General features: G+C 39.6%; 1 protein-coding gene and 1 long non-coding RNA gene across 4 annotated transcripts in view; both read right to left on the reverse strand.

Annotated features, from left to right (window-relative positions):
* LOC133272949 (uncharacterized) overlaps nucleotides 1-8,265 on the reverse strand; it is a 56,128-nt gene extending 47,863 nt beyond the window's left edge. Inside the window, exon 1 of the long non-coding RNA XR_009744616.1 lies at nucleotides 5,969-8,265. This is a non-coding gene — a long non-coding RNA (uncharacterized LOC133272949). The remainder of the gene's footprint in view (nucleotides 1-5,968) is intronic.
* Nucleotides 8,266-8,442: 177 nt separating this feature from the next.
* Nucleotides 8,443-13,559, reverse strand: part of EIPR1 (EARP complex and GARP complex interacting protein 1) — an 84,163-nt gene continuing 79,046 nt past the window's right edge. For all 3 annotated transcript variants that reach the window (XM_061460742.1, XM_061460743.1, XM_061460744.1), the window contains one exon: nucleotides 8,443-10,831. In XM_061460742.1, the coding sequence (XP_061316726.1) occupies nucleotides 10,657-10,831 (175 nt within the window). In that variant the 3' untranslated portion in view covers nucleotides 8,443-10,656. The remainder of the gene's footprint in view (nucleotides 10,832-13,559) is intronic.

The raw sequence follows: 13,559 nt of genomic DNA on the forward strand, positions 1-13,559 counted from the left end.
AGCCTTATAAGCTTTAACCATGACAAGTGCAAGGTCCTGCACCTGGGTCAGAGCAATCCCAGGCAACATCTACAGGTTGGGCAGAGAAGAGATTCAGAGCAGCCCTGCAGAGAAGGACTTGGGGGTGCTGATTGACGAGAAAATGAACATGAGCCAGCTTCAGTGTGCACTCGCAGCCCCGAAAGCCAACTGTATCCTGGGCTGCATCAAAAGGAGCATGACCAGCAGGTCGAAGGAGGTGATCCTGCCCCTCTACTCTGCTCTTGTGAGACCTCACCTGGAGGATTGTGTGCAGTTCTGGTGTCCTCAGCATAAAAAGGACATGGAACTGTTGGAAAAAGTCCAGAGAAGGGCCACGAGGATGATCAAGGGACTGGAGCACCTCCTGTATGAAGACAGGCTGAGAAAGTTGGGTCTGTTCAGCCTGGAAGAGAAGGCTGCATGGAGACCTCATAGCAGCCTTCCAGTATCTGAAGGGGCCTATAAGGATGCTGGGGAGGGACTCTTCATCAGGGACTGTAGCAACAGGACAAGGGGTAACGGGTTCAAACTTAAACAGGGGAAGTTTAGATTGGATATAAGAAAGAAATTCTTTACTGTAAGGGTGGTGAAGCACTAAAATGGGTTGCCCAGGGAAGCTGTGAATGCTCCATCCCTGGTGGTGTTCAAGGCCAGGTTGGACAGAGCCTTGGGTGATATGGTTTAGTGTGAGGTGTCCCTGCCCATGGCAGGGGGTTGGAACTAGATGATCTTAAGGTCCTTTCCAACCCTAACTCTTCTATGATTCTATGCTTTGCTGCTTAACAAAAAAAGCTTCTTCCTTCCCCCACCCCAAGAGTGAACAACCTTGGTTGAGCTGGTTTTGAATTCAAGAGTAATGGAGTACCACTATTCATTTTACTCCTCAGCATTTATTTCTCTTAAAATAATTGTATTTTATGAGCTGCATTTCATAGTTGCAGAGATAGTTAATATACATCCAGGGATACTGCTAAGGTTGAATGAGTTTTCTGTATGGGTGCAGAGAGGATTAAAGTTTGTCTCAGCTGATCCATTTATGTACTTTCTGCCAAACTTTTCAGATCAAATTCTTCTAAAAAATTATGATAATTTGGAAAAAAGAATTTACAAATACCACTGATCTGCAACCTAAATTACAAATTTTAGCAATTAAAAGATCTGATTTAAATGCTCTGCCTTCTGTTGAAGTATAGATGCCTCAGGTGAGCAGTGATAGAAACACAAACCATGAAGAGTTTAACAGCAGCTGTGGTCTTTTGGAAGTGATCCTGTGACCATGGATGCTTGTGGATCAGCTGCTTACAAAGCCTGATGAGTAAGTGCCCACAAATTTTTAAAGATTGTGAACCCATATCCTTTAGTAGAGTTTAAATATGTGATATAACAGGCTCAAGGTCAATATAGTATTGAAAGGTAATTGAAAGGGAACTATGGAACTATTAACAGTAATTCACACAGGCTATTTAGTGGCAGTTAATACTTGTACTCTTACAAAATGCCTTAAGTATGAACAGCTGTACTAAGGTAAATGTCTTAGTGTTTGGAGTTAAACTTACCTCTACGTGTTTGTATGTCTAAATTTACAGTATCTACTATGACCGTAATATTGCAGGTTTTAAACTAAAAGAATTCCTTTTTGCAATGAAACAGTCTTGGCACCGTAAAAAAAAAATTAGCAGCTTTTAACTTCCCCAGTATCCCCTACTGTGCTTAAACATTGTATAATTAACAGCTGAGCAACCTAAAAAACCAGAATGACAAAACTAAAACTTCACCCACCTGTGACTTCAATCCCAGGCTGTGACTTTGCAAATTCTCTTTCAGGAGGTGAACTAAAGCAAATTGTGATGGATTTGTGTGAAGGGCACCTCTCTAGCATTAACCATTTTTCACCAGAAACACCTACAGCTTCCCATTCCACCTATAAGGGAAACTGCCTACACTGCGGAGGAAGAACCAAGAAATATTGGCCTGCCCTGATGTTAAATCATTATGGCTATGACAGGCATTCCTACATATGATGCATGTGCAGCTGCAAATAAGGTCACCGTGTTTTTCTCCTTGGCAGTTAACACTACATGCTGAGCATCTCACCTTTTATTTTAAATTTACACTAGCTTTCCTCTCTTTAAAGTAGACAAAAAATCTGTGAAGTAATTAGATTCCTACATCTAATTAGTAAAGACTTAATTCACTACTGATATATTTCACCTTCTGTGAGCTACTTCAGCAATGACTTTCACCTATTCAGAGCTTTCCATGCCACTGAGCTCCAAACTAATTTACAAACTGGATATTATTATGTACTGTAACAGTAAATAATAGAATCTCCAGATTGAGAGGTATGTTAGATCCAGCCTTTCCTTAAAATAGCCACATTTTCAGATAAACATCAGAGCTGCTGGGCTCACCACAGTCACAGTGTATGCACAAACCAGGTCAAAATCGTGTGTGCAGTCAGTCCTGTTTCTAACAGCACATGGGCTTCATCAACATCCTGGCACAGATAACATCCAAGTGCTTCCTAACCATTATAATTACTGTGAAAGCACAGAACATCTGGCAGTATATACACACATTTCTGTCATCACTTAGAATAAATCAGTAGAGCACTGATAAACGTCAATGGCAATGAGCTTATTTAAAACAGATAGGACCCCAGTCTTCAAGAACCTACCTCTGCCAATTACATGAATTCAGTTTAGCACAGCAGTGCTTTACTTTCTAAAAGCAACTCATTAGCTTAGCATTAGCTTGGCTGCATTTGAAAAATTAGGATTAAATTCACTTGCTTCTTGCAGTAGTATGGCCTAGCAAAGACAGGATTCACTAAGAACTATTGTTGAAGACAGCTTAGTGAGAATGTGCAGGTAAAAAATATTATTTAAATAATCTTACTACTAGGGAGCATCTCTCATCATGGATGCTGGCCAAGTACTTCCAATATTTTGTGAGTCAGTGCAGCCAGAGGCAAAAACAAACCCAAAAGTCACCAGGAGGATTTGTGGGGCTTCCCCTGGTAGCTTCCCATCGAAGTACGATGCATGCTTTGTGAGATCTGATACTACATGTGGCAGGGCTGCTGCTAAGAGGGTCACCACGGGATTATTTTAATGTTCACTGAAATGGAAGCAATTTATTACATACTGCAGTAGCATCGCTTTCATTCAAATTACAAGAGGTTGCAAGTAGCCTTTTAAATCTGCTTTGCCTTTCCCTCTGGTACCAGCTTACCTTCAAGCTTCTTGGAAAGATGATGCTCTGCGAAGCAGGCTTTGGAGGTTATGCAAAGAACAGAGCACTCAGTAAGTACCCTGTTGACCTCCCAAAGCATGCAGGGCTTGAAACATACATTTGCATTCGTAAACTAGGTTTCCCCAATGGCCTAAGAATAGGATGCATCTGTGGAACAAGTTTTGCACTTACTCGAATATTATTATAAAACATTTATATGATTTAATTAGATTATGTAAATGCTTTACTCCAGTTTGAAGCTCTGAAAATCATAATGTCATGCTCTAAATTATGCAAGTATTGAAAATGCTTTTCACAGCAGTAGAAGCAAAACCACAAGTGAGACAGTCCTGCCACGTGCCCTTCTACTGTTCTTTACTCACACACAGAATGCATTACCGTAATCTGGACTTTTTCTATTAACATTTTCTGCACAGACAGTAGTTATTCTGTGCCCTGATTTTATGCTAAGTGCCAAATCCAAATTTGATTTGGAAAATGTTCTGTAGTTTATATGCACATCCTGACTAAGCAGCAGATTTTCCAAAATGTCCTCCTCACCCTTCTCTGATACAGCTTACATTTCACGGCAAGGAGACCTCAGCAAGGAGATTCAGTAAGAGTTACTCATTGAAGCATCTTCCTAACTGCTGACAGTGAAAAAGGGAAGAAGGTAAAGCCTTAGGCAACATTTTTCTCTTAAGCTAATCCTATACACCTGGACAGGATAATGCTGCCACAATACTGAGCACATGTCACTAAGAGATCCTGGACCCCATAGGACATTCTTTAAGCTATACAAAACAGGCATTTATAAAATTTACAGAAATAAGTTACAGTATGTTGGGGTGGTACCAAATTATTTGGAAGCAAAAGAACCACCATTAGGGACAAAAGAACCACCAGGAATTAATTCCTGGAATTAATATGTACTCACAGAAAAGTCACCAAACTTGGGTAGCTGAATTTTAACAGGACTCTGTTATTCAGTGTATCACTAACTTTCCAATACAAACTGAGTGCACCAGCTGCTTCCTCAATACTGCTGTTTGATGTGTCTGAAACACCAAAGTCTGATCTGCTCCACCACACAAACTGCTTTAATGGGCTATAAAGCATGTACCACTTGACATTAGGGTCACAAATCTTTCTATGCAGTCAGAATACCTCACTCCCAGATCCTAGTGTTTCCCCCATATTCTGCCACCCCCTTCCCCAAAATCAAGATCATGGACAGGATAAAGAATAATAAAAAAGAAAATAAACTTTAAGTTAATGAAAAATCCTAGAATATTTGGGTTCCCAGGCCAGGGAACTTTGAAAATAACAGCTCAGGCAGATATATTTCTTCCTCTACATGTGTAGGGCCGTTCTTCACCACATGGTAAAATTACCTCCTCCATAGCTCTTCAGTCATGGGTGCCCAGAGAAGCCATGGGTGCCCAGAGAACAGTTCACATGTAGGCCAGGTTATGTCATATGATCATCAGGATATCTATGCTGATACAAACCATCTAGAGTAATGCACCTCTCTACTGGCAACTTACATACCTGGCTCACCACAGAATACACCTGCCCATTTTAACCTTACACAGAGGAGGACTCCTGAGAAAGCTGCTCTCTCAGCAACCCTTTGTCATCTATAGCTGGCATGCTGTCCAGCTATAGGTATGACTTTATGACTTTTGAAAAAGCTGATGAGTTGTGAGAAAAGGTCGTAAAAAAGTCTGTGGGGACAAGCCACACATGATAAACATAAAACTGCACAGAGAGGTAATACTGCTGCAGCGGGAAATGTTAGCAACTCAAGGAATTCAATAGGGAAAGGACACCAAATGCAAAGGTAGAAATCCTAATGGGATAAATGGACCTGGAAGATAGCAACTGTACAACTGTGCTCCAAGCAGCACAGAAGACAACCCTTCCCCAGTCTACTGACAACTTCCTGACCAGCAAAATTCACTTACCAGAATGGGATTACACTAGTGCTAGGCCTAATAGCCTGTTCATTTTTTGCCTGTATCCTGTTTGCACATTTCAAAAGATAACGTGAACTGACTCGCACAGGGGGACACCCAAACCACTGCCTTTTCCCACATACCCTCCCCTCTGACTTTGCAGCTCTGATTATTATAAATATTTTGTTCATGACGATGACAACACGAAAATATTTGCCTGCTCTCCTTCATCCCTACCTCTGCTTGCTAGGCTTTCCCATTCTCTACTGACCTCCACCAGCCATCACAACACTTTAACCTGCTCACCTTCCTGTTTTACAGGGCCCTTTACATTCAGTATGCTTTCTAGGACAATCCATCCAAAATGTGATTCTTTTTCAGCTACGCAGGAAAGTTACAGCAGACAAATTATAAACTCATAGGGAGAAATTTATTTTGAAAAGTTTCACGTAACACTCTTCAGGGGTGCATGAGCACTCCCTTCACGGTAAGGGCAGAACTGATGCTGATAACCACACCAGAAAAATTCACAACCTGGAAGTGAAAAATATATAAAACTCGTCATATAAAAAAATAATTTGCTACAAGCAAGTGTAAAAAAAACAACAACCTCCCAACTAAACAGTAAAGTGTTTTTAAAACACTAATAGTAAAACTCTCATTATTCTTGCCAGCAGATGTTATACCATAATGCATAAACCAGAACTGACTCAGTCTCTGTCAGGGGCAATACCAGAAGAGCGCAAGGTACTTACTCTCCAGTTCTGACGGGTCTTAAGTCAGCTCATAAGGCTGTCATACAGGCCTGGCAGCAAAATTAAGTTGCTCTTATTCCAGGTTCCACAATGTCTTTCCTGTGACAGGAATCCTTGAGATGAAGCTCCCAATTCAAAACTGCACCCTCCTGTGGTTACAGGAGAAAACAAATTGAGCACAGCTGATGGAAATTATTCTGATTCAATTATTTCATGAACACTTCAACTAACCACATTTATCAGCCTCCTAAACTCATAAATCATAGCAATCTCTGTTGGGAAATTTGAAATTGATGTGGCCCCACCTGAATCAGAGAAGGCAGTAGGCATCTGACAGCCTTGAGGAGCAGCCTTGTGTGAGTTGATTGGAATTTCTAGCAGTATTAATCTTAATAACCTCAGGTAGCTTCCTCACTGCAGCCTATGTCTTTATGCACAAGCAGTGAGGGAGGGAGCAGTGCAACAATTATTCCCTCATTCTCTCCAGCAGACTGTTTTCTGATGAATATGAACATGTCAGTCATGCTCAGCCTTCATCCACAGCTCTTCTCAGCCCTCAGCAATGACCAGCCCAAAACCTGTAGAATTTAAACTGTGATTTGAGCCTTGACGTATAGGACACGGTAACAGAAACCAGAATACCTACCAACACAGCAGCATGAAGACTTAAAAACAAAAGCAGCTTTTCCCTCTTTCTTACAAGAAGCGCCTGTGAACTGTAACAGAAAACTGTACAGCATTTATCCAAGTCATTCAAACAATAGGTTGAAGATATTCAAATAGTATTAACACTGAAAATAGATGATTAAAACACAGATCAGAAATATGCATCCATCTAGGAAACCGAATCCAAGTAACTGTCACTCACAACTGACAGTATGGTCAGAACAGTTGTTGAAGCTCTCTGGTATTTGCTTTGTGAAGGATTAAACAGCTCCCATTGTGAATGAATTTGCGCTTTTCATAATAGACTTTTCAATGATAACAGATCCACCAGATTTCTCCCCTTTTACCCAGATTGACTTACAAAAAGTCCAGGGAGGTAAGGCAAGACTGGACAAACATACAGGGATTCTCTGCCAGTGCTCTTAGTAGTGTCCACCGATTCATGGTTCAAAAGGATTTTCTAAGCCAGAGGTGCTGTCTTTATATTCAGCACCCTTTAAGGGATTCATCTTTCAAGTACCAGTTCAGTTACTTTCAGGTCATGTAAACTTTAATGTTAATGAGATTTTTTGTTTGTTTGTTTCTTTGGGTGTTTTGGTGTTGCTTTTTTTTTCAGGGAGAAGGGATTGTTAAAGAGGAGTGCCACAGCTCACCTTCATGCCTGTGGAGAGCACCTCATTTTGTATGCCAGGAGCCACCACATGCAGATTCCATTTAATAACCTCTAGTTCTGGTATCAGGAGACACAGTGAACAATCACTCCCTATTCATGTTCTCCCTCTACCACTTGTGATTTTATGGACTTTTATCATTTCTTCTCAACCACCTGCCTTTCAGTCTATTTAGTTATCCTCATACAGGTGTTGCATGCTACTCATCATTCCTGTCACCGTCCCCTAAAACCTCTCCCAGTTTTACTACACTGGGCTTCAGATGGAAGAAACCAGAACTACACACAGTATTCAAGAGGCACACAGACCAGCAATGCTTTATTTTCTTCTCTATTTGCTTTTTAGTAATTCCCAACATCTGAATTACAATTTTAACCTCTATTAAGATGATACCTTTCAAAATCTATGAAAACCCTAACCTTACTTCAAAATCATAGCTATATCTTGGTAGAAAATTACTATTTTCTGCCATATCTGCTACTTCACATTTCCTGCACTGAATTTCACCTACTGTTTTATCATCCAGCCACTCTGTGAAGTAAGGCCCTTCCATAATTCTTCAGTGATCTTTACTACTCTGAACAGTACCTGCAAACTTTGACACATTTTTATGCAGCCCTTTTACCCAAAAGGTCATGAATATACTGTGAAGCACAGGCCTAGGCACAGATCCTTGCAGACTTCCTTGGCAATTTCTTTTTGCTGTGAAATGTGACTATTTATTCCTGCTTCCTATTTCTTATCTTTTAATCAGTTATTTAACCGTCTTTGAACCCTTCCTCTTATCCTACGGCAGCTTGCTTTCTCTAACAGCCTGGGATGAAACCTTTTCAAAAGTCTTCCCTTTCTGCAGGTCATTTCAATATTGCTATTGGTTCTGTACACATAGCTCAGATCCTGTTTTACAAACAGCTGAAAATGATTAAAACTTGACCCTTCCTGCTCTCTTGATTTCATTCAAATTCAACCTGCTACTTCCTTCCTTTCCAGTTGTCATCCCCTCCCTTCTTCCCTATCAACACACACATTTTACAAAACTAAAATACAAAAAATTTTTTGGTATTACTTGTTTACAGAGCTTTCCAGCCTTTATAAGTTTACAATATTAAAGGAAACACAGCCACATAAAATACAGTGTGAAAGCTGTCCCATATTTATTATATTTTAAATATCAAATCCCACATACTCTTATGTAATTTCCCATCACCTTCACACTGGTATCCTTATACATTAACAGACAATAAAGTTTCATTAGACCTTTATTGCTAATGTGAAGAAAGTTTAAAGAGTCCTGCTGTAGGATGGGTGCTTGTTTTGGTAGGGTTTGTTTAGTTTGGGTTTTGGTGGGTCTTTTTAGTTGCCTTTTTTTTTTTTTTAATTGGATGGTCGGTTTTGTTGTTTGGGGTGTGGAGAGAGCAGGGAGGACAACACCACAACATGAAGAACCAACAAGGCTGTCTGAAGATTGAAAGCTCCACATATACAGCTGCAGCCCAGCCAAGGATTTTGATAGACAACTGAAGCACTACTGGTTTGGAAATGTAATTTTTCTCCCAGTGTACAGGTGAATAGCTCAGCTCATGCCTAATTACAGACTGAGACAATTCGAAATAACACAAGTTTAAAATCTTAAAGCAGAAAATCAGACCATCAGAATTTCCAACAAAGTATTCATTCTGGAGCAGAAAAGCAGCATTGTAACATAAATACAAACAATAATACAGATGATTTAATTGGATTACTTCACTCCTATGAATTCTTCCAAACAAGCTCTTTAAGAAAGCCAGAAAAAGAGAAGTCAACTTCCATCTTTTCTGGATGTTTTGGCTTACAGCAGTCAGTCATGCTCTCAAAGTGTGATCTCACTGAAGCAGCTGTGTACACACAACAAACCACATTTGAACATGTTTCGATCCAAGAGTGGGTGAGGACAAACAGAGGTGAGCAGCAGGCTGTCCCTCAACCCTAATACCAACAGTTGCCATAGCAACAGGATGAATCACTGGAAGAGGCTGGGATTGATCTTTCCATCCCATATTCATTGCCATTTCTTCAGAGTGGTCTTACACAATGCTACTGTAACCGACACCACCACCCATACCCAGGTTCTAAAATTAATGGGAAATAATAGCAATGAAAAGGTGACAGGGAATAAATTACTGCTGTGTACCGAGTACACAAAGAATAAACAGCAGAATTTCCATCTTAATGCAAGCTATGCAAAGAGAAGGGTGGGTGTCAGCACATATAGGCGTGTTTCACCATGCCTTCCATTTCAAGATTTCCCTGCATTCTCCTGAAGAGCAGCATCTGCCTGTTCTCAGCATCTGTAACAAGACAGTCACCAATGGCTAAGGGCAGGTATTGCAAAGAGTAGGATATAGCAAAGGTTATTTTGTGCTTAGTTAAAAAGCCTGTTACATCATGTCAGCTTACTACAGAATGGCACAGAGCCAAAAGGGTAAGAAAGAGAGACTACTTACAAATATTAAGGAGATTTTTCAGGTTAACAATGGCATAGCTCCAGAGTCCCTCAAAATATATTACAGCACACACAAGTTTTGTAAATGTGGGATAATACATTACATGAGTATACAAGAGATTTTGGTAAAGACTACTACTGATTCCAATAACACACAGCTCAAAATTGCATTTAGTTTGCAAATTACAGGATGGTACTTTGTTGATACAGCCATAAGGTTTAAATGCAATATATATTTTGATGGTTTCCCCTTCACAATTAGCATTTCTTCTTAGGATATGCAAAATGGTAGAAAAAGTGTCTAAAATATTAGACTGAATTAAGAAAGCCTTAAAAGACCATTCCAAACTGTATTTATAAACACTGAAGAATGACCAGAATCATTAGCAGAACGTGGCCCTAGCTAAGAGCAGAAAGCTGCGTACATCAGAAAGAAAATATTATTCTTGTAAATGAGATCACTTCTACTCCATGCACCCTACATTGTTCCACTTTTAAATCAGCATAATAATAACTCTGTAATGCACTATATTTGCATAAAGCTGAAGTAATATAGTGATAGTATGGGAAGTACCCATTATCTCCAGAAACTCTGTAGTTGACAAAGTGATTAGCCCCCTAAAACAAAATAAACCCAAAACCTCAGCAAAACATCTAACTAGAACAGCCTTCAGAAAATGCATCATAGTTTCCAAGGCAAATACAGAAGACAAAAGTGTCTACATTAGCACATATATTAACAAAATTTCATCATTTATACTTAGTAAAAACAGATCCTGAAAAAAAAAAAACAAAACAAACCCCAACCCCTAAACGATACCTACCAATTGTGTACATCAACATAACAACTCCACCACGATCCAAACAAGTCATAACAGTATGTGATATTTAAGAGCTCTGGGAACCCTGTTAATAACAAGTCTCCCATCATAACTTAAAGAAGCAAATAGCCACGGGTCTGCTGAGGACCATTCAACTGCATATACACTATCTTCATGTTCTTCATAGGTGGCTATTACACTGTCCTGAAGGGGCTCTTTAATCCTATAATTTGGAAGGAAAAAAAAAAAGAAAGTAAGGATCTATGAACACACTTGATTTAAAAGGCAGTATTAAGTGCTACTAACATCTAGATATGCAACCTCACACGTGAAGTCCAAGAACGCAGTAGTAGGCTCCAAGGAATAATTTTATACCACGTCTGCACACGCCTATGTTTTAGTGGTGGCTTGACAAGGCTTGACTTGTCTGTGCTAAAGACCCTGTTTGCAGGGACAAAGTATCTCTTATTGTCAACTTCACTGTATTTCTAAGTCTCTCAGACCCTACACTAAGTACTTCTCTAAATAAAGTAAAACTACTGGGTATGATCTAAATGCACTTAAACACACATTTTTACCAACATTGTTTCTCTTGCCATGCTCCATGCCTTCCTTTCCCCATTTGTTGTTAACTGAATTCTTAAATAATATATATTCTCATTAGAGATGTGTAAAGAGGTAAGAAGCTGCAGTCCTTAATATCACAGTCTCTCCTGTGCTGCTATCCTAGACCCATTCTCTCCAGAGTACCAGAAGGCAGATGGAAGCACCACTCCGAACACTTTAATTTTCATCTCCCATTGCTAGAGTTATAACAACACTGGATTCTCATCTATTATTGTATACCTCACCTCTCACTGCAACACCCAAGCTCCTGGTCACCTACATCATGAGACACAGATTCTCTTTTGCATTGCAAATATTTAACAATAGATTCAGGCATTCTCCGACATCCAAACCACCCAGGAGCCACTGACTGTGCTTTGCTGGCTGAGAATAGCTCTTCTTCCCTTCACTCACAGAGCCAGTCCCTCCTCTCAGAGCAACACTGCAGCACATTATTCTGTAGCTACAGGGTAGCTGAGTTTTCAGAGGATGACCTTAGAGTTCCTTCACCCACAGAGGATCACCTGTGCTGACAGGAATCAGTCAGCCTTTCAGAAGCATCCCCCTGCCTCCCAGAAACAGCCTTGTATTACAGCTGCAATCCTCCTAACAGAATGCAAAGCCAAAGAGCCTTGTGAATGCCACTCAATCATTTAAACAGATGCTGCTACTACAGAAATGAAGTGCTGTTATTGGCCATCTTTGCCCTTTACCACTGCTCTCTGAGAGCACACGTCTCTGCGATCACAAAGCGTATATGCTATCACATTTGAATTGCTTGCGGGATATTGCTGCTCTACCTAGCCAGCCTAACCAGCTGTGAATCTAACACTGCAATTAAAATTCAATTGAATTTAATGAATAAACCAAAAGCAGCCTGATACTGCAGAATAGCTTCAGATGTTTAGTTTCAAGGACTTTTATTGTTTACGTATGCTACGTTTAAGGTCAACTAACAAAAAAAAGGTCATAGCACAAATGACATGCAGCCCCTGGTTAATTGCGAAGAGCAGACTTGTTTTGCAGTTCTCCTGAATATGTACTTTGATACAAACCATCTAACAGCAGAGAGCTAATAATCACACACACACACTTCATCTCCTGCAATGTGTTTTTCTAACTTCCTGCTAACTGACATGCCTGGTTAAGTGAAAGTTGGTCATGTCCCCAGACAGCAATGTGCTTCACGCAGCGCTCACCCACTTACCCACAACTCCATTATTCCGAAGGTTTCAGATGTCTCTCCGGATAAGCAGGGGAGTAATACACAATGCATATGACTGTCAGGGGACACGACCAACTTTCAGTTAAGCAGGAGTCTCAGTTAACCAAAGGTTGTACAAACAAGGACAAATAAGCTTCTAGTTTACAGTATTTTCTATATGCTCAGAGTTTTTTCAGTATTTCATTTAAATAACACAATTCATCTAATTTAATTTCCAGAACTCATAGGGGAATGAGTATTCAGGAAAACAGCCTGTAGATGAAATTCTATTTGGCATTTCCATTTATAAGAACAATTCTTAATTGTTCTTTCTTATTGTCTATACAATGAATTTCTTCCTGGGTATGAAAGTAATGTTGTGCCTTCAAGAAAAAGAAACCATGCTCTTCCACGTGGATCTTCAAGGCTAAGTGAGTTCAGGATTCAGAGGGGGTTTTCTGTTGTTATTTTAAATAGCATAGATCTATGATAACATGTATAGACTACTTGTGCATAGAAATGGCACAGCCTTGGAAGCAGTCATTAAGAATATGAGAAAACCCTTATGGAAATGATCACTTGGTATAAAAGAACTAGATACTATACAAGGTAATTGGGATGGAAAAAAAGTCATCTCAGAATGACATATGTCTCAGGAACAACACATAAGATCCAAAAGAAACTGTCCTTTATACATCCTTTATAAACACTGTGAATGAAAACAGATTACTCTTTCAATTATATAATGAGTAATGAGCCCAGAAAGATTCTGCCATCAGAATAAAGAGCAGAATTTATTTCATGTATGTGAAAGATTGTTCAAAATAGTAAAAACAAAAAAAAAAACAAAAAAACAAACAAAAAAACAAACAAAACAAACAACCCCAGGAAGAGCAAGATTGCTTGTGGTGGTGTTTTTCCTCACAACAGGAATCTCGCAAGAGGGAAACAGACCACCTTACCGCATTGTAAGAGATTCCAAGAAAACACCTCAGATTTACCTGCATTTTGGCTATGTACATGCTTTTTTTGGTAATCCAAGAACAAGCTGAGGACACTATTTTTGAATCTATACGAATTTAGACTATTTGGTTTCTGAGTCCCACGACTATTCACTCTCAATGAAATTTTACACAGCTTT

Source organism: Pezoporus flaviventris, unplaced genomic scaffold (assembly GCF_033815535.1).
Source record: "Pezoporus flaviventris isolate CSIRO_AGI_PZ_B2104156 unplaced genomic scaffold, CSIRO_AGI_Pfla_v1 ptg000031l, whole genome shotgun sequence".
Taxonomy (NCBI): Eukaryota; Metazoa; Chordata; class Aves; order Psittaciformes; family Psittacidae; genus Pezoporus; species Pezoporus flaviventris.